This window comes from Podarcis bocagei (assembly GCF_964188305.1).
Source record: "Podarcis bocagei genome assembly, chromosome: 6".
Lineage (NCBI taxonomy): Eukaryota > Metazoa > Chordata > Lepidosauria > Squamata > Lacertidae > Podarcis > Podarcis bocagei.
The window spans coordinates 63,432,169-63,458,776 of record NC_138130.1 but is presented as its reverse complement, the minus strand read 5'-3'; the positions used below and the strand labels follow the sequence as shown (position 1 = coordinate 63,458,776).

The following is a 26,608-nucleotide window of genomic DNA, read 5'->3' as shown; positions in this document are numbered from 1 at the left end:
AAAGCTCTGTTCCATCAATAAAGTTAACACTCCTGCATTTCCCAATTTCACACACTAAATGAAAATAACTTATATTTTTGCACAATCAGAAATTACAGCATAGAGGCTACATCACATATACCCATTTGTTCCTCAGTGGCAAAAAATTTTAATTGTAGCCTTGAAACGCAGAAATGAAAGTTATAGAAATAGCGAAACCAATCATCTTGTGCAGAAAGCTGAGGGCATTTCTAAAGTTCAAGAAGCTTTTCAAAAAAGGTAAAATGAATGTAATCTTTAGAGGAAATGTCAATTTTATTCTGGGCAACTGCAGTCGAAACATAAGGGTTTTAGCTGGAATGGCAAAGGACTCTGCACGGAGAAAACTAAAAGGAGAAAATAGTAATACAGGAAAAAGGTTAACATCTTGACATTAAATTATGGTTTTACTAAAACTCACAGTATACTTATTTTTTTATAATCAGGTACCAGTGACTAGTGTGGCAGGTAATAAAACAATAAAAGGAAAAAAAGAGTACATTTATCTGTCAATCTTTTGGTTCGCTGGTACTCTGTAGGAAACCTAAATATACAGCCCTTTGAACTATGTTAAATGGCTGTCAGTCTGATACACAAAGTCCACTAAAGCTTGAAGTACTTTTATTTAAGCCAATGGGACTTGCATCACATTAAATCCAGATTCCAGGCCTAGCTAAGTTGTGGGTTGGGCTGCCTACAAAGGTAAAAAAGATGTGGTCCTTGCATTGTTTCAAAATAGATGTTCCCTTTCATATTCAGTGGCATTAAACATGTTCATTCATTTATTTTTGCTATGCTAACTCAGTACAGCCATAGGTGATGCTCAGTTACATGTAGCTTGAGTTTTTATTTCTCACTTAAACAATGAAGGCACAGAGGCAAAAAAGCAGAGTAAAAGATTTCTCAATCCTTTCAGCTTCTTTTCTAAAAATGCTTCCCCTCCCCAGTTGATTGTCGAGATTGCAATGCAAAGGGCTCTGCAAAAACAGGTCATCTGACCTCATTGTGACATCAGGTGGTTGACAGATAGATGCTCCCACCCTTTTGTCAAATTCGGTTGCGGTGTGGGGGCAATCTCTGGCCTGTTGGTCAGATCCAGTTCTCTACACCTGGCCTAACCCTTTAGGACCCGTTTTGATCCTCATAAAAATTGCCGCTCCTCATCTGCTGTTTGGAAAGGAAGCCTCTGTTGGTGCCAGAGAACAGGAAAAGAGAATGGTTCACAGACACACATTCAAAAGTAAATTCAGTCACCAAGGAAACACCTCTTAGTTCTACCCTATATGCTAAAAATTGCTTTCATATTAATATGGTAACAGAAACAACAATTGTCATGGCATAGCATAGGAATTCCCCTTATTTCCCAAGCAGTGGATACCACTGCTAATATGTTAGAAATTACTTAGCAGCTGTGTTGTTTGAACTCACCAGGACCCAGTGTACTCGTTAATTTCCTCCATGATGACTTTATTTGGTTATTATTGCATAGAAGTCATTTTGACAATTGAACGACATCGAAGAAGAAGAGGAGGAAGAGGAGGAAGAGGAAACAGTAAACTATCTAGCAAGACTTGCCAGAAAGATCTTTCCAGTCAAAAGGAGAGTTCCCTCATCAACTGGAGCAGCTTGTGAGGTAGGGTGGGGTGGCAGCTCTTACTATGTTTTAATGTTTCTATATTTTAATGTTGTATTTTAATTTTGTTTTTAAGTTGTAATCATTCAACTTGTTTTTATTATTGCTTGTAAGCCGCTCTGAGCCCAGCCTTGGCTGGGGAGGGCGGGGTATAAATAAAAATCATTATTATTATTATTATTATTATTATTATTATTATTATTATTATGATGTAGTTGCGACTCACCACTGGAGAAAAAATCACATTTCAGCTCCAATCCTATACACCTTTACCTTGGGGAAAGCTGGAAGGAGGAATACAGTAGGATTTACTCAACGTCCCCCCCCCCAAAAAAAAAAAACCCTATACATGAGAGGATTGCATTGTTAAGCATGTAAGGAAAACTTGACAATACAGGCAGCAACTACTGATACGCAATTACCGACATGTGGGTCCTTTTTTTTTTTTTAACATGTGGGTCCTTTTGACCTAGAAGAGAGCAGAATGGGCGTGGAACAGAATGGGTTGGAATGGGGCAGGGCACACTTATATGCTTACGCATGTGGGGGCCAGGAACAAAAACCCCACACAAAATGGTCACTCTCTGCACAATGTCAATAAGAGGTTCTATTATGTGGTGTGGCTTCCAGACACAGTGAAATACCCACTTTTGTCACCACTTCATATTTCAATCAAATAAACATGTATTAATTTTATAGAGTGTTGTTGTATCTCTGAACTTATCCTCATTTCTTTTCATATGCACCTGTCCTCCTTAACAGCCAATTGCCTACATATTATATAGCTTCCCTTTATCTAATCAATCAACAAACTGATCTTGCTTACTAAGCCAATATCCCCCTTCGTTCTTCCAAAAGAGAAGGCAATGTCACTGCTTAAAAGCACCGCTCATTCCCCTGCCCTCCACCATGTTGTTCTAAGTGGCCCATGGTGGGTGGGTGTTCACACTGCTTTGCCTGCCGCCCAAACCAATTAATGTGGACTTCTGCTTGATAGCCTCAACTTCAGCAACCAGCTGAAAAGATTACAACTATTCTGTGGTAACTCTTCATCATGTTTAGCTTACTGCTATTATAAAACTATTAAAGAAATAGTGTGTGGTAATTAACATTTAATTATTTACTCCTTTGTAGCAATCATTAGTATTTAGAAGTAGCTAACTATGCAGCACCGAGAAAAACCATGATCATTAATACTCTTCTAATTATTTCTTTGTTCAATATAATGTACTCACTTATTACTGCTTCCGTAGATCTCTCATCAAATCATTGTCCTTTAGCTGGCCCCTCCTGCCTAAACTTTTCACCGTATTTAGGTCTGCACCTAAAAAAGAGCCATTTATTACCATAAACAAAGGGGTAAGGGACCTTTTTCAGGCTGAGGGTCACACTTGATAACCTCCTGAGAGTCATATTCCAGAGCCAGAGGCAAAAATGGACAAAGCAAGGGATGCAAATTTTACCATTGTACTGTAGACGCATTTGTATGCATACTCTTCCCTATCTTCCAACCATGGAAGCGAGAGGTATTATCAGTCCTTGTATTTGAGGTTCCACACCTTTGCCACAAAGTCTATGACCAAATATAGTTGGTTATTTCTCCCATTGTCACTGGCACTAGGATATGTGGAGTCATAATAAGATTCAAATGCCTTGCATGTAGTTCAGCAGCATCTGGAAGGCTGCAAGTAAACAATCTCCTCACCCAGTTTTCCCATTGAACTAGATGGTTTTAACCTACACGAAGTGTTATTCATATTTCATCTGTCTTAAAGCTAATGTTACAACATGAAAGCAGAACACTTAGCAGCATTATAAGCTTGACTCTTTGCAAGCTAATTGCTTTGCGTGTCTCTGGGTAGATCTCAGTGACAAGCAAAGGGCAATCGCTCATGCCATTTGCATTTAGCATGGTGTTAGGAAGATGGTGGCAAAATAGATTCAAGATCACACAGATGACAGCACATGGGACCCTGGAAATGAGCCATCATCTGAATGAGGCAAAGTAGAGTGAGGAAGGACCTGCAGCCATATAACTGCATAGGAACACAAGAAGCTGCCTTATATTGAGTTCCACCTAGTTCAATACAGCCTAGCAGTGCTATTGACTGGCAATGGTTCTCCAAGATTTCACAGCCCTGCCTGGAGAAGGAAACAGTGGGGACTGGACCTAGGATCTTCTGCATGCAATGGATATGTTCAACCACTGAGCTGCAGATCATGCCTAAATGTCACAATCCATCTTTGTACATAAGTGCATGACTGTTCAGGGTAACCTGGTGGAGGACTACAGGGCACTATTCTGCATGTAGCTGACTGAAAGCAAGGGGGGAGAGGATTGTGCTTGCATTTGTTTGTTTGTTTGCTTGTTTGCTTGTTTTTAAGAATCATTTGTAATGTAGATGTTCCAAGTCTAATGAAAATACTCTTTCATTCTTTCACTAGAAAGTATATTGATTTAATAAAAACCACAGACATGTAACTTCAATATCATCATCTCTATTTACATTTAAAATTAGCTGACTACACACACACACACACACACACACACACACACACACAACACATGGACTGTAAGAAACAAAGGGCTTTGCACACCCCTTTTGTCAGAGTTCTCTGTCTGTCTGTCTCTCCCCCTCCCTCCCTCTCTCTTTCTCCTGCTTCCCCTAAGTTAATTTCTTTTCAGCATACAATGCCTCATTTCAAAGAAGAATTAACTTGGTCATGAGAAATAGATAATGATGAAAAATGCTAAGACAGAAGTTGAGATGGTCCCTTCAGCTCTCTGAGCATAATGAACTATGAATGAGGTGTAAAATTAATTACTATTAATGGTAAGGCATGATGTGAATCTTATCAGTAACTATTCAGCCCAGTTTTTGAGCACCTCAGCCTTTTACAAGAGAGGTTTTGCAAACAAGGCTATTTGAAGCCTTTTTAGAAATGGTTGTATGTATGTATGATCCAATGTGCTAACTATTTATTGGCCTTTTATTGTGTAAGTATAACATCAATTCAACCTGCTTTTTAAAAATTCACACTGATATCCTAACTTTATTTGCACTGGCTGGTGGAGAATAACTATTGCACTGGTGGAACCTAAGGATACATAATGTTGAGGATGCCAACAATGCATTATGGAAGTACCATCATCATGATGATATTGGTTTAACTCTACCAGTGCAGTGTAAAAAAAGAGAAAGGCTGTTGGGCTTATGGTGGGGAAGGACTGCAACTTAGCTGGAATTCTTTGCTCACATCTTGTCTCACTCTCTGATGAAGTTGTAATATTATGCTGGTAGAAAAGTTGGTATAAATTAAAATACTCCCATAGCATTCAATGGACAGCCCAAAATCAATTCCATACCACTTCTGCAGAATCCTATCATCCACCCCGACAACTGTGAAGGGGAAAAGATTCTGATTAAGCCAACAAACATAAACCCTGCTGGATCAGACCAGAAGTCTATCTATTCCTGCATCCGATTATCCACAGTGACTGATTCTCCACAATCATGGGTAGAACGATGGAGTCAGATCTCGTTGGCTTCCTGACACCGTGTTGATCTCCAACATGACAGCAGGAACTGTTTTATGAACAGCTCTGAATTAGCTTTTGGACATCACGCAGTCTGAAGGGAGGCACTTCTGCATCATTATGTTTTCTCCATGGGGACAGGACTCTCTGACTTTTGTGTGGATGGAATATAAAAGAGTTGCATCCATTGTCCACACACTTTTGTCTCTAGCCCTGCCTACCACTGGCATGCAGCTCATGCAACTTCCTAAAACGGGATGTGTGGCCCTTTGTATGAAAAAGTCCCCATCTCCCCCCTGCCATACCCATTTACTAGGGAGTAAGCTCCTCTGAACTGGTGAGACTTACTTCTTAATAGATATGTATAGGATTGTGCTGTTAGTTGCTGTAGGGTTTGGGTTATGAAGGATGGCCGTAGCTTGGCTAAATGTTTATACTAGTTTCAAAACAGTCCATTGGTTTCAATATTTCCACTTTCAACCTCAGTAAGCTATCATTCTAACCTAAAAGTTTGTGTTTCTGTGTGTTTATTTAAAGAAATGTGGTACATGGCTATATAAGCTAACCTATAACTGCAGGCTTCCTAATTATGTGATAATGAGCGGGACCGGACCTGTAAGGGTGTTGTCTCAAAATACTTTATTTTTCACAGAATTTTTGTCTTCATAAGCCTGTAACCTACTTGAGGACTGATCACAGAACCTAAACATTAATACTGGTAATTTTGCCTGGTGAAACTGAATTTAGATCTAATTATAGATCAGGAACCAGAGTCAGAATATTTATTTCCAGCTATTACTTTCTAATACTAAATTTACTTGCTTGCTAATGAGCTGATTTAGCAGTAATATGCAAATATTTCATTTCATGAATGTGGATGGGGACACATGAGACTGGGACATATTTTATGTACACAAACAAGCACTGTGTGGATATGTATTTGGAAGCCTGTGTAATCTTGAACTTTGGGACCTACAGTAATGTTTCAAATAGGATTTCCCATATCATGGGTGTTGGCAGAGATCTCCAATGCCCAGTGTCATTCTGCTAGTTTGTCAGATTTTAGAAACTTCCAGGGCAAATTAATTCCTGTACACAAAATACAGAGACTTTACTTCCAAACAAAAGCCTGTCCCATTTGTTTCTAAAATTAGGTGTTACAATTTGCTTAGCAACCACAGAATGCCATGCATCGTATACCACCTGTGGTCTTACAGGTCTATACTGTTCAGTAGCCATTGACCCTGCTAGCTGGGCATGATGAAAGTTAGGATTCCAGCTACTAGGCTGAGAACACCACATTGAAAGCACATGACTTCCCACAAAGAATTCTGAAAACTGTGTCTTGTTAAGGGTGCTGGGAATTGTAGCTCTGTGAGGGGTAAAATGCAGTTCTGTGGATTCTCAGGAGAAGTAACGTGCTTTAAGCATGCAGCATGGACAGATCCTAAGTCTGGAAGGCCCACCCCACTGTGCAATATTTTGTGACTTTGATATAAGATTTGGTATTTCAGTCCTCATAACTCCTTAGTCATCAACATCCACTCCTCTGTCTTGTCCCTTAGGTATGAATATATACGTTTGTCAGTCTAATCTGAATAAATTGTTGGAACACCTCATTAAGTGGTTTCTTGATTAGGGTACTTAAGCAGTATGCCCATCTTATGTTAGTATCTGCATTGGTCTCTGCGTGCAATGATTTAATCAGGGTGCTTTTTTCTAAACAATAACCCTAACAATTAATACTGGTATCCTAAAATTCTGATAGCTGTTAGCTGATGTTAAGACCTATAACATTCACCACAATGGTTATTCATGTTAACTTTCTTGTTTGTGATTACACCATTTTCATTATGTTTAAGAGTCTTTCTATAGACACATGGCATATGGTATAGGCAGAGGAGATGAGCTTTTGATGTAGAAAACATTTAAAAAAACACCCATGTTAAATTGCAATTACACTGTTGTGTTGGTAGCAGGTGATTGGGCCCCAAAGATAAGCGTATTCAACTGCATACAGTATTAACACTACTCGGTAAAATGAATTGGTAGAAAGGACAGTGCAGTTGTCCCCCACCCCCATGATGTCATATTGCATAAGTCATTTGAAATAAACTTTTCACATTATGTAGAGCATGGCAGACACGACACAGAATCACTTAGGCAAATCCTGGAGAGGTTTTTATTCACTGGGAGAACATTCTGCCCATATCCACCATCAGATTTGAAACTGCAGATGGTAAATCACATATTGCAATGAGCTTTGGCAAAGCTTTAGGAATTTCTTGCTGGCATCATCCATGCATCTCTCAGGAATGATAATTAAAAATTAAAAGTATCTGTCCAGAAATACCATAATGCTAGCATGTAACATAGACCGGTGCACTTGGAGAAATTCAGTGTGAAAAATCAGGCTACTGTGACTAAAAAAGAAAGCAAGCTAGTATACAACACTAACAGTTGGAAGCTACATTTCCCTTGTATCCCTAGGCAACTATAAATTGTGGAAGAAAGTAATTTTACCTCTCTTCCTCATGTTGCCATCCATGGAGTTGGAAAAAGTAAGTTTGGATTAACCACTTTTTTGCTGTATCACAATCAAGTTCTTCTTCTTCTTCTTCTTCTTCTTCTTCTTCTTCTTCTTCTTCTTCTTCTTCTTGAAATTCAAAGCTTTGCTGAGCTTTGAATATTATTTGAAATTTTGAATATTAACCTACCCCCTTTCACAAGTGTAGTAGTAACTATGGCTCCTGGAGAACACTCAAGAGACACATTGGGTCACCATTTCCATTGGTGGAAAAAGAGCTTTAAACCTCAGAAAGGGGTGCCACACCAAAATTTGGCAACCCCGCCTCTCACACTCCATTTTAAATTATAGTTGTGGTGCCCCTGAGGCTCTGCACCAAGATTCCTCTTTCCTGAAAATTTCTGTGGCCCTTGTCCTATCAGTGTTGGAGCACCAATGTTGGTAGGGCTGAAAAGGGGGGATTTCATGGGTGGGTTGGAAGTATGTCCAGGTAGACCAGAGAAAGGACTGGTTGTGAATAATTCAATGCCTTCCCAATCCCTTGACTTGCCCCCAAACCAGGGGTTAACTTATCCCAAGACCTGGAAATGGTGTAGCTTGGTCGTTTTTATTTCCAACAGGATAGAAATAGTTAAGGAAACAAACCTGGGAAAAGAGAGATGAGCGCAAGAATGCCCGTCCATTCTCACGTGCAAGATCCTGGCACGGCACTGAGTGAAGTTAACCTCCTCTCTTGATGTCAGTGTCCTTTGTATATGGAAGGCAAAGAAAGGCCTCCTTGGACTGCAGTGGCAGTGATAATTATACTGTGATGAGAGAGCTGGACAGGGGGAAGTCTTCTGGGAATCTCCCTTCACATGAGCAGCTGCCCATGGAGCAATGGCTTCTGCTGACAGTAGTTTTAGAACTTGGACCCAGGTTCTTCAAACTTGATCATGATTAGAAATTCATTATATTTACAACAAGAAAAGATATAAACCCAACTCCAAAAAACAGAGTTACCTTGGTTCATTTGTTTACTATATTTACTAGTGAATAAGGAGCAGTCAAATCTGAGTCACTGCTGTTTTTGTTATTTTTAAAAGTTGATAGAATGCAATAGCCACCAGGTCCCGTTGCAAGTGGTGCGTTGCATGGAAAAATTTACCTGCAGAGCACAATGATATAATTGAGGGGGACTGTGTGGGTCTTACAGATTACCTTTTCTCTCTCTCAATGTTTATATATTTGTATTTCCTTTTCTCTCACTCACTGTTTACATATTTGCTTGTGATTGCTCTTTCTTTCTTTCTTTCTTTCTTTCTTTCTTTCTTTCTTTCTTTCACAAGACAACTTAGGGGACAGGAGTTCAAAATGTTGCACTTGTACTAAATATGCAATGAATAATTTAATGCACTTTGTCTCCAGTAGCAGCAAGAATAACACGAGGCTGCTCTTTTGAAGCACCTGCTAGCTGGTGGCTGGTTTCTGTGACCCTGACTTCCCCTCCGAGTACATTTGCTTGCAAATGATACTTGGCAAAAGGGAAAGCTGCAGAATCAAACCGTCATGGAGTTAGCTCACTCTCCTCGAGGTGGAATTTAACTATGGAATATGCCATTCCATAGTTGGTGGAATGGGAAAGTCATGCTTGTGCATAAAGTTCCTTCTTCTAAGGCTAGCGGTGTTCGAATCCCCGCTTCTGTTTTTTCAATACATGGATTCTAGTCAAGTGCCCTTCAGTATGAAGGTGTTCCATAGAGAGCCATGCCACCACTAGATCAGCATGCTGAGCACATGCAAAGGAAGGAAGGACTTCCATATTATTAATAGTTGAACGGCAGGATTTTGAGCAGATGACCTACACTTTGGCATCAGTTTAAAACTGTGTTTCTAAAATTAGCAACCTCTCATCTTCTTGTTAAAGTGTAATTCATCGCCTCTGAGACAGCAGCTGAAGAGATGTCGTATAAGTCCCCCCCCCCCGTATCATTTCATGTGTTGGCAGACCATCAGGTCCAATGACTAGGTGCAATTTTAACTTTCTGAAGTGATCCAGAAAATAGAAGCAAGATAGTGTGCTTGGATAGGTGGTCAAATGAAGGAAATACAATGAGCTGTAATATATTTCAGAGGTATCATTTACAATCATGTCTATTGCATTCAACAGATAAAAGTATCTCTCCTCCCAATGTTGCACCATCCCAAGAGAGACCTGACTCACTGCTGGTGGTACTGTAGCCTCTGATTTAGATGCCATGAGATTTAAGGGAAAAGGTAGACCACCTAAAGTGTGTCCCTCATCAGCCTGGAAAGCAATGAGAAACGGGGTGCACGGAATACTGTCCTGATGCTGTTGCTTGTAAACATCTTTATAAATGACTTGGATTGCCATGTATCAGGGATGCTGTAGTAGCAGGTGATCTTTGGGGTCTCTTCCAGCTCTCTGATTCTGTGATCCATGGCCTCTCATGTGGTATCCTCAGGACCTTCCATCATACCTATGAGTATTTATAAAGGGGTCATGGTACATAACAAAAATAATCATATTTGTCAGGTGCATTGTGTGGGAATGTCAAGTTTCCCTACCTATCAAGATTTGTCACTGCATTCTCCTGTGATGTACCAATAGTAAAATTTGATGATATATGGATTTTTCCGGACACTGCCATAATTTGCATAATTTGCAATTTACCAGATTGTCCTACTTAATGACAATGTCCTCTGGCTCAGAGATTAATAATAGCTAAACCTGACATTGCATTGTGGCGGTCACTGCAAGAAGTGAAGTTATGAGGAACAAGGCAGAGGACCTTCGAGTGGCCATCAGATGTCAAAGAGATAAACAACTATACAACTTTTAGAAGACGTCTGAAGGCAGCCCTGTATGGGGAGGTTTTTAATGGTTGATGTTTTATTATGCTTTTATATTTGTTGGAAGCCACCCAAAGTGTCTGGGGAAACCCTGTCAGATGGGTGGAGTACAAATAATTAAATTATTATTATTAATTTTGGAGTTAGCTTGGGTGCAGTACAGCAGCTAAGAGTGTGAGCAATGAGACATAAGCCCAATGCAGGCCATAGTATGAAGTGCAAGGAAAACACATGAAAGGCTAAGTACAAGAGCATCTGCTTTGCATGTAGAAGTTCCCAGGTTCTTTTTTTAAAAAAAAATTATTGAATTTTTAAATTATAACAACAAATCTTCCACAAATCTTAATTGAACAATTTATATATCCATTTCTCCCCCCCCCTTTGGTTTCCTCCATATTTCCGTATTGATTTATTAAACAAATTCTATACCCTGCTGGTTTTACCTCTTATATAGTTGTGAAAGTTTAGTTAAAACCTGCCAATGGGTCCAAATCTTTATACTGTCTTTTTATATAGTTTATAAATGGTTCCCACTCCTTTTTGAAATACATGTTGTCTCTCTCATGTATCCTGTCAGCTTAGCCAGTTTCGCGTAGTCCATAAGCTTAACTTGCCATTCTTCCTTTGTTGGCGTTTTCTCTGTTTTCCATACTTGTGCTAATAAAATGCTTGCTGCTGTTGTTGCATACATAAACGATCTCCAGTTTCCCTCTTTTAGATCATGAGAAGATCCCAGGTTCAATCCCAAGCATTTCAGACCCCCTTAAGTGTAAACAATGCTGAACTAGATGGACCAATATATAGGAAGTTTCCCATGTTCCATGTGAGCAATGGGTCTGGGGATGAGCATACAATACCAGCTTTGTGCTTCCTTCATCATGCTCCTTACCTTCAACTTGTGGAGGACGGCGACTGTGTGAAGCAGAGAGTCTTCTGAATCCTTAGAGGCTTTGGGGAAGCTGTGATCCTCCAGATGTGGTTGGACTCTCAGTGGCCTCAGCCAGCATCATCAATGGGCAGGGATGAGGGGACTTGCAGCCCAGCAACATCTAGTGGGTGACAGGTTCCTCATCCTGCCTTGTTGATTTCACCTGCATAGGCTAGAAATCTTAAACTTTGCCTCAGCCACTGTTCTATTTTAGTAGCCTGGATTTATGGGGATAATAACAACTTTCATAACTTGCAAGCTGTGCCATGCTGAGTCAGACCAACTGTCCACCAGCTCAGGGTGGTCTACCCTGACTGGCAATGGATGCCAGGATCTCAAAAAACGTCCCATCCCCCCCAATCTTACCCAGAGATTGAATCTGCAGCTTTTTGCATGCAAAGCACGTGCTCCACTACTGAGCTATGGCCCTTCCCCATGTGTTGGGAGATGATATTATGCCAATCATAAAACACTGAAAGGTCATTTTTCTAATCAAGAGCATGTGAATGGAGGGGATTTCCCAGCTGATATATTAAGAACACTCTCTTCAATCTTGAAATTGTTTGGCCTGGTTTATAAAGTCCCTACATCATGCTTACAAGAATATCTGATAGCTCTGTGGCTTTTCTGAGTTTTAAGACAAAGTATAGACCCTATACTTTCAGCACTGAGATTCTCTTTGAACTTATTAAAGGCTTTACTCATGAAACAATGGCATTGATTACTAATAAAGGACCACAGATTTATAGGATTTAGCCTTAATACATGAATAAAAGAATTTTCCCTGGTTGCTCAGCTGTAAAATACTCCATAGTTTTGAATTACACACAGCTGCATTGTGAACTCAAACCCTGAAGAGAGCTCGTAAGGGTCTTTCTGAAATCAATGGCAACATGGCTGTCCACGCTGTATGTCAATATTGATTTGGTCTTCACATGGTTATCTTTCTGATTGACAGAATAAATGGTTTTTACCTATAAGTCCAGTTACAGATAGGTAGCCGTGTTGGTCTGCCATAGTCAAAATAAAAAAATTCCTTCTAGTAGCACCTTAAAGACCAACTAAGTTAGTTCTTTACCTATAAGGTATATGAAAGTACCATTTATGCCCGAACATGTGAAACTTCCCCTTTTCTTCTGCAGCAACCAATATACCCTCTTCCTGCAATATATGCAGATTTCCGAGAGATAGATTCGATCTCCATAGAATAGTATGGATCACAGTAATGAAAAGTTTCTTTTTGAAACGCTGACTGGATGTGGAAGCTCATGGCTGAGTACCTAATGGCTTAGCCACGGGTTTCTCAACCAAAAGTAAATCTGTCAAGAGTATAGGTTCCTTTTCTCCTGGATGACTTGAATGTTTGGAGAGAAAAACCTGCCACTCTTTTTATTGCCTCTAACCCCTGTATGAAATCATCCATTGCTTTATAGTTCAGATCAATTCAAACAATTTAAGGCATGGGAAGGGGGAGGGCATTTGCAGAATTGGAGCTATTTACACCATTGTACTGTACTGCAAAGAGGGACGCGGGTGGTGCTGTGGGTTAAACCACAGATCCTAGGGCTTGCTGATCGGAAGGTCGGCGGTTCGAATCTCCGCGACGGGGTGAGCTCCCGTTGCTCGGTCCCTGCTCCTGCCAACCTAGCAGTTCAAAAGCACGTCAAAGTGCAAGTAGATAAATAGGTACCGCTCCTGCGGGAAGGTAAACAGCGTTTCCGTGTGCTGTTCTGGTTCGGCAGAAGTGGCTTAGTCATGCTGGCCACATGACCCAGAAGCTATACGCCGGCTCCCTCGGCCAATAAAGCGAGATGAGCGCCGCAACCCCAGAGTCGGCCACAACTGGACCTAACGGTCAGGGGTGCCTTTACCTTTAAGCAACCTAAAAAGGTGCTGTGATCACTTCTCAATGAACCTATTTTCCTGATGTCTAGGTAGTTTTAGCTCCTAGGACTCATTCTCAGGGCCACTGAGAGGGCATTTATTTTTAAAAAGAGGTTAACCCATTTCTAAGAGGTACCTACATTCTCATGAAAACAGACTGGATAGGTAATGATCTTTAATTTACATTGCTCAAAAATCTGAATATGTAGTACAAAACTTGAGTTTGAGGATGGATCACAAACAGAAGACAACCATATCACATGCAGCTGGTGATGTGCTGTGGTAAGCATGATGGCTCACACATTCTAAGTTAGTGCACAATACGCCACAATACTACTACAGAGAAGAAATTGTATTATTGCCATGCCTTTCAAGACTCATTTTAAAATTAAATTATGCAAAACAGTACAATACCAAAATTATAAAAAGAAGAAAAATGCACATACTGTCTAAAAATAAAAATATTACAAGTACCTCTGTAATATGAAGTTTGGGGCCAGGCTACATCTCACTTGGGCACTATCTGTAATGTCATTTAACATTTCTTTAAACAAAACACAGCCACTGAAGGCTTCAGTCAGGTGCAGTGGAGGGGTATGTGTATGTTTAACCCTTTATCCATTTGCTGTTTCTTTTCAAAAAAACCCCTCCCACAGCACCTTTTCCCTCTGCAGGTGAAGAGATGCAGAATCTGGCCTCTCCCCTACAACCCAAGAAGTGAATAGCAAATTTTGAGAGCAAAAACAGCCAGCAAGGAAAGAACTACAAAGCCTCTCCCCTACCAGCTCCCTCTACATCCTTTGATTCTGAATGCAGCCTTCTGTGGATGCTTATTATAAAAATAAAAGTACCGTAGGGGGGAAGGATGTTATACAGCGCTTGGGCTGTTAAGCGATGGAAGGACTTGGGTGAGGATGCATTCTCGACATTTCCCAGAGCTTACACATCTATCTGGCTCTTTCTCTCTCTCTTCCTGATGAAAACATTGATAATCTTTCTCACTGTCCCTGTGCTTCTGGGACACAAAAGAGGCAGTGTGATATCTGTATTAAAATCTTGAAAATTGCAGCATCCTTATTATTACTGTCAGTGAAGACTGCCTGACAAAAGTCAGCTCTCAAAGGTATAGGGGACAGATGATCCAAGAAACTAGACACCACTAAAAAGGAGCATTCATACAAGGACTAAAAGATGTCCAGCTTGTAACTTGCCACTTATCTCCTTGCCTGGGGCAAGTAGCAATTGTCCCCAGGTGAGTACTTGAGTAGAAAACTATGCTATCCTTCAGAAGCTGAATTGTACTGAGCTGAGGAAGCACATGTGTAGGAGAAGCGAGGAGCAAGTTGGGATTGACATGCTAAAAAGATTTCTGTGTTGCTCATTGACACATGTTCCTTTGCTGGTCATGTACTGCAACTGGGCCACCAGAAAAAATGTAGAACATTGAACCACAAGTGCAAAAACAAAAAGGAATCACAGTGTGGGAGATCTTGCAGACATATGTTGCGGTTCTTTAGGCAAATGAAATTTTGATTAACACAAATTAAGCTTCCTAACCCTGAAATAACGTCACAGCTTTGTTGCAGTGTCTATTTGATGGTATATACTCATTTGAAGTAACAAGCTGCTTCCTATAAAAGAAAGGAAGAACCAACCATCCATTCAGAATCTAAAATTATTACCACCAAGCCATTATCTAGAGCTGCAAACCAAGGGCACATTGCCTTATCCTTCATAATATCTCCCATGCAGCCCATGGGTTGTCCACCTGTGCTCTACGGTACAGTCTTATTTCTCTGCAAAAATATAAATGCTGCAGCGCAATCCTCACAGAAGTGTGTGGCATAAGCATTTCTCCTGCTTTCTCTTCCTCCTGAACACAGAGTTGGCATTGTAATTATCTGACCATAGTGATTTCCTGTTTGGAAGTGGGGAAGAAGACTAGATTCAGGGTCCTCCTCCCCAATACAGGTGATTACTGTTATTACATTTGACAGCACCAATCATAACCTTGTGCACAGGACCTGATCCAAAAAGCTAACATATGTGTAACCTTCTCCTTTGCAAATACAGAAGTAGAGTTCTTACAGGTAAAAAAAAAAGTATCAAAGTAAGTAGAAGAGGAGGAAAGACAGATTCCATCTCAAATATGATGCATGAAATATAAGTAATGGGAAGATTAAAAGTAAGCATCTGGAATATGCAAGGAATTAATTATCTGCTTAAAAAGAGACCAGAATATCTAATATAGTTCTTTTACAAGGAACAACTCCCTTGAAGCAGAGCATATAACAGGCTGAAATGTGGTTCTCTCCTTCCGTATTTCCACCAGCTACAATTTTAATCACCAAGAAACTCAATTTCCATCTAGGTGAAATAAAAATTGGATAAGGCAAAAAGGTGTGCCATGCTGCGAGTGCTGACAGATTCACAAGCTTTCACTGTAAGTAATATCCTTCTTTAGCAAGCTATTCTCAGCACTGCACCATCAAATATAATGCTAAAAACAACAAAGAACCTTAACGACCAAAACTAAAGCTGGCATAAGGTTTCAGGGCTGGAGGCCACTTCATTATTTGCATGGAGTGGTCAACGAAGTGGAAGAAATATATGTGAGAATATAAAGAGAAGTAAAAAAAAAAATAGTTTTTATTAAGAGAAGTCAAGAGGTCAGGCATGAAAGCAGTTCCTCTGGCACAGCACTATGCAGAACAGCAATTATTACACTACCGAATCAAATGAACACAACATTCCATCTCTGAAACGTGATGTCTCAACAAGGCCCTGGGAGTGACCAGTTCATTACAGAAAGCAATGTTTGCTTAAGCTATTGATCAAGTGATAACTATTAGCCACTAGGGGCTGCTAATCAAAACTGGGTCACACCAGTGCCAATTGGTTGCAGCTAAAGGATCACTTTGAGCCCTACATCTCCAGGGGGTCCAAGCCCTCAGCCATATTCCTGTTGCTCATCTACAAATTGCTGATTTATAAATTTGTCTCCTCTGTTTACCCCAAGACAGCTGATAATGATGCTGTGAACTGCTGGAGCTGTCTCAGGATGACAAAGGGAAAAGCACAAAAATGTGAAGCTTCTACTTCACACGCTGCAACCCCAAAGTACAGAATAACTGCAGGAACAGCCTTTTTCTCTCTCTCTCTGCTTCCACAGCAGGCAGTCTCTCCATCAAGCGAGGATTGGAAGTCTTGAATTAGAGGACACAGATAAAGTACAAGCTACCATGGAAGGCAGGGTGGGTGGGCGGGCAACGAAGTTCACCTGACAGCAGAAACAAACAACAGTAGAGTCCCATTAAATTAAGAAAAAGACTCTCTGCTCTTGGAGTGGGCATTATATGCTCACTTGCTCCATACTGCAAGCAGGGATGGGCACAAGGTAGATTTGGATTTAGTACTTCTAGATCTCTGAATGCACTGAAATAAGAGCTGCAAAAAGGTTTCTGATTCTCTGTAGTTGAGTAACAAATATGCTTGCAAGTCCCCTCCAAAAAGTTCTACAAATTGTACATGCAAAGTAGAGACAAGATGTTTTCCTTGACTATATCTAGGCCACATTCCCAATTGGTAGTATAGAGTAGTAAATTTCAGAGCACAGAGCTCTAAGCTGGAGCCCTCCTTCACCAACTCCCACATGGCCACATTTTGGGATACCAATACACTACTAAAATCACAGCACTCTCAGAACACATTTTTCCACAGTACGCAACTAGTCTCTGTGATTCAGTGTCATGCTGGAGCAAAACAACATTTCTAAATGTAAACAAATTGTATTTATTTATTAGATCTATTCTTTGCCCTTCACTATGACGTCCCAGATCGGGTTACAAGTAAAAAAGACAAATTTAAAACAGATAAAAATCACTACAACTTTAACACATATAAAACCATTCCAAAATACGACAGAACAATACAAATTCATCAAAGCAGATGGGTCACATAACATTTAACTTCCTTAACTGCCAGAGGCCAAGGTAAAGAGGTTGGCTGATGACTACCAAGTAACTATCCAGAAGAAAGTAACCACACTGTCACAACCATCACATATTGGCATATTCCCAAGTTTATTTAAACTTGTGTATTGATGTCCATGCCTTGTACAAAATTTGATGCAAGATGGGCAATCCAAGTCCCATCTTGTCACCCTGACCCTGAACTATGAGTTAATATACATGTAGAAATAATTTTCACACAAGAAATTCTTGTAGGAGGAAGGCACCTGATTTTATGCTCTCCTTACTCCAACAAGAAAGAAGCTTTACCTACATAAAGCTGTCAACTCCTGTATCTGTTCAGCAGAGAATTTTTTTCATGTTGGAATGGGGATGTCATTTGTTCAGGGATCACTATATGTAGAGAGCTCTAGATGTGTGAAGATATCTAACCCAATATTTTCTTGAAGCTGGAGAGATGGGGTGGGGGAGGATGTGTACGAAAGATAGAAGTTCTTGAATCATACACATGTTGCAACTTCTGAAAGTTTTTATGAAGATTGAAATGAAGCCTTTAGTACACCTATTTTACTTATAAGATTTTCTGCAAGCTACTAGGTTCAGTAGGTGATAGCCAACAATAGTCATACTCAGGGAAAACTCACCATTATCACCCAGTACAGCTACAGGAACAAAATACTTGCTTAGGGTAATTTTTCAAAATTAGAATGATGAAGGAATGTCTCATGTAAGCCTTACATTTGAACAAACAAGGGACATTTCTAGAGAAATTCATTCATTTGCATCCTAAAAGAAGCTCTGAGTAACATACACATCCCATTTTAGCCTCAAAACAATCCTGTGAAGTAGGTTGTCCCCAAAGTGTGCGACTGGGCCAATCTTATTGTAACAGAACCAGTTTTGTTGCTGATGCAGGGATTTGAATTCAGGTCTCCACAGCCCAATTCTTTAACCACACTGCCTGTCCATGTGGCATGACTGCAAAGTGAGGTGTCCATCTGAATTTATATTTTCCTTTTCAATTGTGTGCCAAAGGGTTCAAAAATACATATGAATGAAGGAGCACAATTTCTCATGTTTTACAACTTAAGAAAATGCATACAGATGATTGCTTAGTTCTTGCCATTATGAAATGTATTTTAAAATGTAATTGGCATATATTTTCTGCCTAAGCATTTCCAATACATGTCATCCAAGTTTACTTTAAAACCTGCAAGCACAGAGAATCTGCAATTATAGGCAGCTTGCTCCAGTGCTGAATGCTTAACAACTCCCTCCTAACATTTAAACTTCCTGTAATTTAAACTGTTTCTGCCATGAAATAAGATATTTAACATTTTAATGTATTCATAACTGTACATATACTGGAAAAAACAAGTTAACACAGCAAAGTATTTTCCCACAGAATTATATGTTACATAAAATGTAACTTTTATGAAAATTATTGACATTCAGGATGCAGAAGTTTTGCAACACTCCTTAGTTAAGTAGATATTTTTCCAGAGTTAAGATGTTTGAGCTTGCAAAACACTATTATTTGCTTGCAATGCCTAAGTTAGGACACACACAAGACTTTCTGGAATTGTGTAACTTGAAGTCAAAAACTCGGGTACAGGGAGAGAGAGAGAGACAGGAAGATTATTGAACATTTCTTCACTCTGTTTCAGGTCTATGAAGGTCTATGGGGGGAAAGCACTTATTTTGCAGGATCTGCAATGGCTCTTTGATTTTTATTTTATTTATTTAAAGCATTTTTATGTCACTCTTTAACAACAAAAACAATAGCAGCTCCCAAAGTGAATACATAAAATCAATAAATCAACCAATGAGATGATTTCCTGTCCACAGGCTTACAGATTAAGAGAGACTGCACTACATGAGATTTTCCCTTCATTCTTGGCCCTCTGACAGACAAGCTGATTTAGAAGGATTTCCCAGATTAGAAATGTCTGAAAACCATAGTTCTCACCCAGGCTTGGGCAACCTGTGGTTCTTCAGATGTGGGACTACATTTCCCATCATCGCTGATGGAACCAAAGGTAGCTAGAGCTCCCCAACATCTGGAGGGCCACAGGTTCCTCATTCAAAACATCGGTTCTCCTCCTTCCTAGCAATATGATTCTTGTCAAACTCTGTCAACTTCATTTGCCACAAGTATGTCTTGCTTGACATCAGCCTGAAGCATATCCAGTTGGGGAACATTACTTTGTCAATTTATAAAGAATGGCCTGTACAAAGATTAAGTTGTAAAGTCAACCATTCAACTGTTTTACCAGTGTACTTGGAAGATTTGAACAACGACGCCACACCTCCCTCCCAGAAGCATGAAGATCAGGCTGCCATCTTTTAGCTGCTCTATGCACTGTGAAAGGATAGGACAGTATGACCTTGGAAGGGGAAAAGAGATATGCCTTTATTGGGAAACAGCTGTTGAAAGTGACCAGGCACAGACAGTCCTTCCTGTTTCGTCACCTCAGGTTTCCTATGCTACTTTATGTGAGCTCTCATTGCAGCTGCTACTTCTCTGGCAGAGTTGGTGAGTGCTGAAGGCACCCGAGATGGCACTGGAGTTCTGCAGGCACCCTCCACCCCACCCCCAAAGTGGGAGGAGCAGCAAGAACCCACTGGTACCCTGCCCCCTTCTCTGGCAGAGGAAGACCCCTATTTCCACCAGTGATCCATACTTGCACTCAGCACACCAAATCTTAAACCAGGTGATGCCCAACTGTAGGCATGCTTATTATGAAAAATATTCCAACGAGTTCAATGAGATTAATTCCAAGTAAATGTGCTTAAGATTGCATCTTCTGCCTCTCTTCATTAGTCTACTGCCTATCACCGGCATCGCTTTTCTCCTGGTCTGCTCCTGGGAGCTCACCTTTGCTCAGTACAAAGTACTGTACTGGATAACGGAGGGAAAACACCAATTCCTGGCGGATGTGAAGGGGGCCAAGTGAGGGCAGCGGCTTCAGAACGCACCACTGAGCTTGCTCGTGTTTCCCGAGCATGCTCAGTCGCAAGGACGTTGCAAACCCTGAAGCAGCCGCAGGTTTCGAGTCTCTTAGCAAGGCCGGAACTGCTTGTTCCCGGAGCCCTTCCCTTGCGCAGCTGTGTGACCCCCTTCCCCTCCCCCAGCCTGGGCGGCACCCGGCCTAGCCCTATCCCGAAAAGGGGGTGGGTGGTGGGAGAGAGGTCGGCGCTTGCCCTTCCAGCCCACCCCTCTTACCCAAATGTATATAGGGAGCTGAGAGGGCGCCGCTTCTCCTGACATCCTGGTGCAACTGAGGCCGGATCCTCCCGCTGCTGCTGCAAAGATGGCTTTGCTAAGCCCCAGCCCGCCCGACTTGCAGCGCTTGCTGGAGAAGGACCCCTACCTGACTCCCTTTGAGCAGGACTTCGAGCGCAGGTAACCGAGATCAGCTGGTGCACCTGGACGCGCTGCTTCGGGGCTCCTCTCACACCCGCCCATCTCCCCTCCGGGCCCACCCCTCCAAAAACCGAAAACAGCTGCTCCAGACACTAAAAAGCTGCACCGTCACGCTTATTTGCATCTCGGTCCTGCTTGCTTCCTCCGGAGTAGGTCCCTATCTGCGGAGCAGCACCGTGCATGCCTTGCTAAAGTCCCGCTAGCTTCTCTTGCCCGCTGGGCTCACTTGGCTTCACTACCTTCTCCTCCTCTACCTGCTGCCTTTGCAGCTGCCTGTGCGTTTTCACTCCGGAGTCCAGGAGGGACTTACTCCCGAGTAAAGGCAGGGCTGCCGCAGCTGTGGTGCCCAGCCGCAATGAGGAAGGAAAGCGAGCCCGGCTAGGACAGCTGAGCGGCTGCAGCCCCTCCGCCACCCGCCCCATGCTCCTCTCTGTTGCAACATGAGCCCCTGCCTTTCACGTGCGCTTCCCGGCGTCCGCGGTGCGTGTGCGTCGCGTGCTTCCTCGCTGGCGGGGAGCGGGCGAGCCTGATTGGCGAGCCTTCATCTCCACGGGAAGCGCCCGTGAAGCCACCCGGCTGCCCTCACTTGGGATTGGAAGTTGGTTCTTGCCCTTAGCTGGTGGAGAGGGAGGGACTTTCCCCCTTAACGCTGCAAGAGCTTTTCTTGTCTGCCGGCCGGGTAAAAGAGCCGTGAGGTTTTCAGTATGTAAAAAAGAATCAGCAAGGAAAGGTGTGTGGAGAGTCCTCGCTAAATAATCCGTGAGCAATGCCCAAGGCTGGGATCCTAAATACGTTTATAAAGGGACCAAGCTCCACTGGATACAGTGGGGCTTCTAAGTAAACATGCGTAGGACTGGGCTCTGAGAGGGAGAGATGAAAACTGTTGTTACTAACGATTTGCAACCTGACATGTGTACTCAGATGCAAGCTCCATTGAGTTTGCACTCTTGGACTGGGCTCCTAATATTAGTTCACCACCTTCCCACCCTTCTGTAATTACCCCCCCCCCAAAGAAACCAATAATTTAGGGGGCAAGGGTTCTGTAGAAAGTGTGATCAGAAACCTTTATGAACTTAATTTTTAACTTTTTATTTTAGATTTCTGCAGCAGTTTGAGGCAGCCTTCAATAATTACAGTCAACAATTTTATACATGGGTATCTTAGACTGTGGGACTGAGTTGCTAAAACCCACCCAAGAGCAGTGGTCAGAATAGGATTTAAACATTGGTCTTCCACATTTGTGGCAAATTCTCTGTTCACCGAAGCATATTGCTTGCTGGAGCATGGAGTAGCAAAAGGGATCATAAACTGGGCAGTGGTCACTGCAGCCTGGTGCTGTGGATAGTGTTGGATTTGGAAGAATCAGAGCTTGGTTAAAATCCCTGCTCTGCCTTGAAGCTTTACTGGGTTGCCCTGAGTGAGTCAGTCGTTCTGTCTCTGCTTCACCTACTTCACAAAGCTGTTGTAAGGTAAAAGGTGTGTGTGTGTGTGTGTGCGTGCCTGCTGCTCTGAAGAAGTGATTGATAAATCTATATGTAAATGCCAGCGGCTAACATTTTTGTCAGACTAGTGGGATAAAGTAATGGAGCCCACAGTGAGGTTATGCAGATTGAAAGGTTAGACAATAGTATGATTTATTCTGCATGAGTGGGGACATGGATAAGAACAGAATTGATTCCCAGTGTCAGAGAGCAGATTTAGACTTTGCCTCAATAGTGTCCTTGAGGGCTCCTTTACTTTTCTCTGCATAAGTTGGGAAGGACAAGTGCTGCTATTTGAAATATTGGAGTGGGGATTTTTGGCTGCTGTCAGCTTTCCCACTCCACTGGGGACTGTTATGGCAGCCAGATACCCCCCTTCTAATATTACAAACATCAGCAGGGAAATCCCCTGCTGCTGCTACCCCCCCCCCCCATTGCAATACTTGTAGGGATTTCATAGTGGCTTCTAAGAGTATGCTTGGGTACGGTATGTTTGGTACATCATGGATTCCTCCAGTCCACTTGATTTGTTTCCAGAGAGATTATATGTGCCAAAGCAAGTGCTATCCCACCCTTTCCAGTGGGATTTCCCCATCACTTTCCTCACTGCAAAAAGTCTGATCTTTGAGGGAAGTGGCTTTTCTATGCAAGATCTTCCAGTCATCTATAATGGCACTTAACCTGGATTTGCTGGGATGTGATTGAGTTCCACTTGAAAATAGCAACAGTCTGAAACTGTCCATCTGTTTATTGATGAAGTTTTTTAGTTTTGCTAGTACAGAATAATTGTCTCTTCACCAAGAAGAGTTGAAATGAGGAGAGAAGACGACTGTACTTTTAAAGAAGAGCATCTTCCAGAGGAGTAGTTGGTTGCACCTAAAATAACAAAGTCTTGTAGTACAGTGGTACCTCGGGTTACATACGCTTCAGGTTACATACGCTTCAGGTTACAGACTCCACTAACCCAGAAATAGTACCTTGGGTTAAGAACTTGCTTCAGGATGAGAACAGAAATCGTGCTCCAGTGGTGCGGCAGCAGCAGGAGGCCCCATTAGCTAAAGTGATGCTTCAGGTTAAGAACAGTTTCAGGTTAAGAACGGACCTCCGGAACCCGAGGTACCACTGTATCTTAATTGGCCTAGTTTGCATGTCATGGACTCAAGGTAACCCAAGCTATGACTCTGCAAATGTATGGGCTCCTGTACCGGAGCTAACACCAACTTTGCTGTTGCTCGGCCCCTTTATTACAAGTTTGGCTTAGTGTGGTATCTGAGTGCAGGACCATGATTAGATTAGGGTCTCTCCTCCTTGACCACAATCTAGCAACAGAACAAAGCCTTGACTTTGTTGCTGTGTTGTGTCACAGGCCTGAGATGAAATGGCAGGGCAGTGCAGCAGCTATGCCAGGGTCTGGAGGAGAAAATCCTGTTTAAACTCATCAGGAGCCAGCCTGTTCACATCGTCCAGGGAAGCCATAGTTTGGCTTTATTTTGATGAACGAACTAGGCTGAAGACCAACAAGTTCATGATGGTATAAGCTTTTGTGGATTAGAGTCCACTTCATCAGATACAATTTCCAGAGGAAGTAGCTGCATTGGTCTCCTGCAGTGAAAACAACAATCAGCCTTGTGGCACTGCCAAGAGTAACAAATTTACTACAGTCCGCTTCATCAGATGCATGAAGTGTTATCCTGAGTATCGTAACTACTTTCCAGCTGTTATCTTATATGATAACAGCACCTGAGAGTACTTGCTCTCCTGCCTTGGTGTGGTATATTTTTCAGGCACAATTGGCTATAATTTTCTACTATTAACTGCCATAGGAGCCTTTTACAAGCAGATTACAAAACTTTCTTTTACTGCTTTGCCAGGAAAAAAGGCAATGACATGTTTTCAAAGCAGCATTAAAAAGCACTAATGGCTGAACTTTGTGATAGTACATTAAACTGAAAGTGTCCTGTTACGTTTAGTTTTAAGATTTTTATATATGGCATCATTCACCAATTAGAATGGAACTTCCCAAATCCAATTATTAACTGAGCATAAACCCTCCTCCGGGTTTGTATAGTAACAATAAAAGTTGACATTTAATGTCAGTAATTAAAAGAACGTGGATGTTTATATTTGCATAGGTTTAAAACCATTGGTTTTCAGTGCACCAATCAATGGGTGAACTTGGTGGTATGACAAAGCAAGACTATATAGTGGTACCTCGGGTTAAGTACTTAATTCGTTCTGGAGGTCCGTTCTTAACCTGAAACTGTTCTTAACCTGAAGCACCACTTTAGCTAATGGGGCCTCCTGCTGCTGCCGTGCTGCCGGAGCACGATTTCTGTTCTCTCTTTTTTTTTTTTTAAAAAAAATATTTATTAGGGTTTAACAAATACAGATAAAAGAAAAACAAACAATAAAAAGTTACAAAACTTCAAAAGTAAATAAAGAAGAAGAAAAAATACAGTAAAAAACAACAACAATTACAATACATCAAGACATTAAAAAAAGAAAAAAAAACTTTTAAAAAGCAAAAACATTCAAAGAAGAGAAAAACCAATATTTTCGTGTCCTTATCTTTCATTTGCTTATTTCCTTGACTTCTTCACACCTCCCTTTTTGTATTCTAGTTCAATTAGTTGTTTCAGCAAGTCCTTTCCCTCTTTCTCAAATTTAGTTCCGTAATTTATCTTAGCGCAATTTAGCCTTAAATTTTACACCTTTACCCATAATCAATCTATTTTTACTTAATTCTTAATAACCTTTCTACTAAAGCCATATACCTTCTTTCCAGCTTCCTTCTAACATTCATTAATTTTACAATATTTCTGTAAATATACTTTAATTTTTTCCCAATCTTCTTCCACCAACTCTTCTCGCTGGTCTCAGATTCTGCCAGTCATTTCCGCCAACTCCATGTAGTTCATCAGCTTCATCTGCCATTCTTCCCGGGTAGGTAGATCTTGTGTCTTCCAGTGCTTTGCAATAAGTATTCTTGCTGCTGTCGTAGCATACATAAAAAAAGTTCTATCCTTCTTTGGCACCAATTGGCCGACCATGCCCTGGAGAAAGGCCTCTGGTTTCTTCAAGAAGGTATATTTAAATACCTTTTTCATTTCATTATAGATCATTTCCCAGAATGCCTTAATCTTTGGGCATGTCCACCAAAGGTGAAAGAAAGTACCTTCAGTCTCCTTGCATTTCCAACATTTATTATCAGGCAGATGATAGATTTTTGCAAGCTTGTCAGGTGTAATGTACCACCTATAAATCATTTTCATTAAATTCTCTTTTAAGGCATTACATGCCGTAAACTTCATACCTGTGGTCCATAACTTTTCCCAGTCAGCCATCATAATGTTATATCCAACGTCTTGTGCCCATTTAATCATAGCAGATTTCACCATTTCATCTTGTGTATTCCATTTCAACAGCAAATTATACATTCTTGAGAAATTCTTAACTTTAGAGTCTAACAATTCTGTTTCCAATTTTGATTTTTCCACTTGAAAGCCTATTTTTTTATCCACATTATAAACTTCCATTATTTTTTAGTTTTTCAAAACTTTGCAATTTTAGCCTGTCTCCCTCTTGTTCCAAAATTTCACAATACTTCGGCCATTTGGCCTCCATATTGAGTTTTTTCTGAGCCTTTGCTTCCATTGGTGACAACCATCTTGGGGTTTTACTTTCTAGCAAATCCTTATATCTTACCCAAACATTAAACAGTGCTTTTCTAACAATGTGGCTTTTAAATGCTTTATGTGCTTTAACCTTGTCATACCACAAATATGCGTGCCAACCAAATACATTGTTAAAACCTTCCAAATCCAACACATCCGTGTTTTCAAGAAGCATCCATTCTCTCAGCCAACAAAATGCGGCTGATTCATAATAAAGTTTGAGGTCTGGCAGGGCAAATACACCTCTTTCTTTGGTGTCTGTTAATATTTTAAATTTTATACGAGGCTTCTTGACTGGTGTTATATACCACCTATAAATCATTTCATATAAATCAGCCACGATTTCTGTTCTCATCCTGAAGCAAAGTTCTTAACCTGAAGCACTATTTCTGGGTTAGCAGAGTGTAACCTGAAGCGTATGTAACCTGAAGTGTATGTAACCCGAGGTACCACAGTAAAAGTAAAACAACTTAACATGAAGTTGACACAGACCCAAATAACATTATATACAACAGAGAATCATAGATTGGTAGAGTTGGAAGGGACCACAAGGGCCATCTAGTCCACCCCCCTACAACGCAGGAATCTATTGCCCAACATAGGGCTTCAACTCATGATCCTGAGATTAAGAGTCTCATGCTCTACCAATCCTGCTATCCCAAATGGATTATAAA

At 41.1% G+C, this 26,608-nt stretch overlaps 1 protein-coding gene and 2 long non-coding RNA genes across 4 annotated transcripts in view; 1 reads left to right on the top strand and 2 right to left on the bottom strand.

Annotated features, from left to right (window-relative positions):
• Window positions 1-270: 270 nt before the first annotated feature.
• Window positions 271-7,842, bottom strand: LOC308589213. The gene is made up of 3 exons (XR_014009159.1): window positions 7,713-7,842; window positions 2,887-2,975; window positions 271-365 (listed from the first exon to the last, which is right to left on the bottom strand). It is a non-coding gene; the product is annotated as an uncharacterized lncRNA (long non-coding RNA).
• A 3,411-nt stretch (window positions 7,843-11,253) lies between these two features.
• LOC308590061 lies at window positions 11,254-20,199 on the bottom strand. The gene is made up of 2 exons (XR_014009662.1): window positions 12,576-20,199; window positions 11,254-12,471 (listed from the first exon to the last, which is right to left on the bottom strand). It is a non-coding gene; the product is annotated as an uncharacterized lncRNA (long non-coding RNA).
• A 205-nt stretch (window positions 20,200-20,404) lies between these two features.
• GBE1 (1,4-alpha-glucan branching enzyme 1) overlaps window positions 20,405-26,608 on the top strand; it is a 148,862-nt gene continuing 142,658 nt past the window's right edge. For both annotated transcript variants that reach the window (XM_081199739.1, XM_081199738.1), the window contains exon 1: window positions 20,405-20,758. In XM_081199739.1, coding sequence (XP_081055865.1) covers window positions 20,667-20,758 — 92 coding nt within the window. In that variant the 5' untranslated portion in view covers window positions 20,405-20,666. The remainder of the gene's footprint in view (window positions 20,759-26,608) is intronic.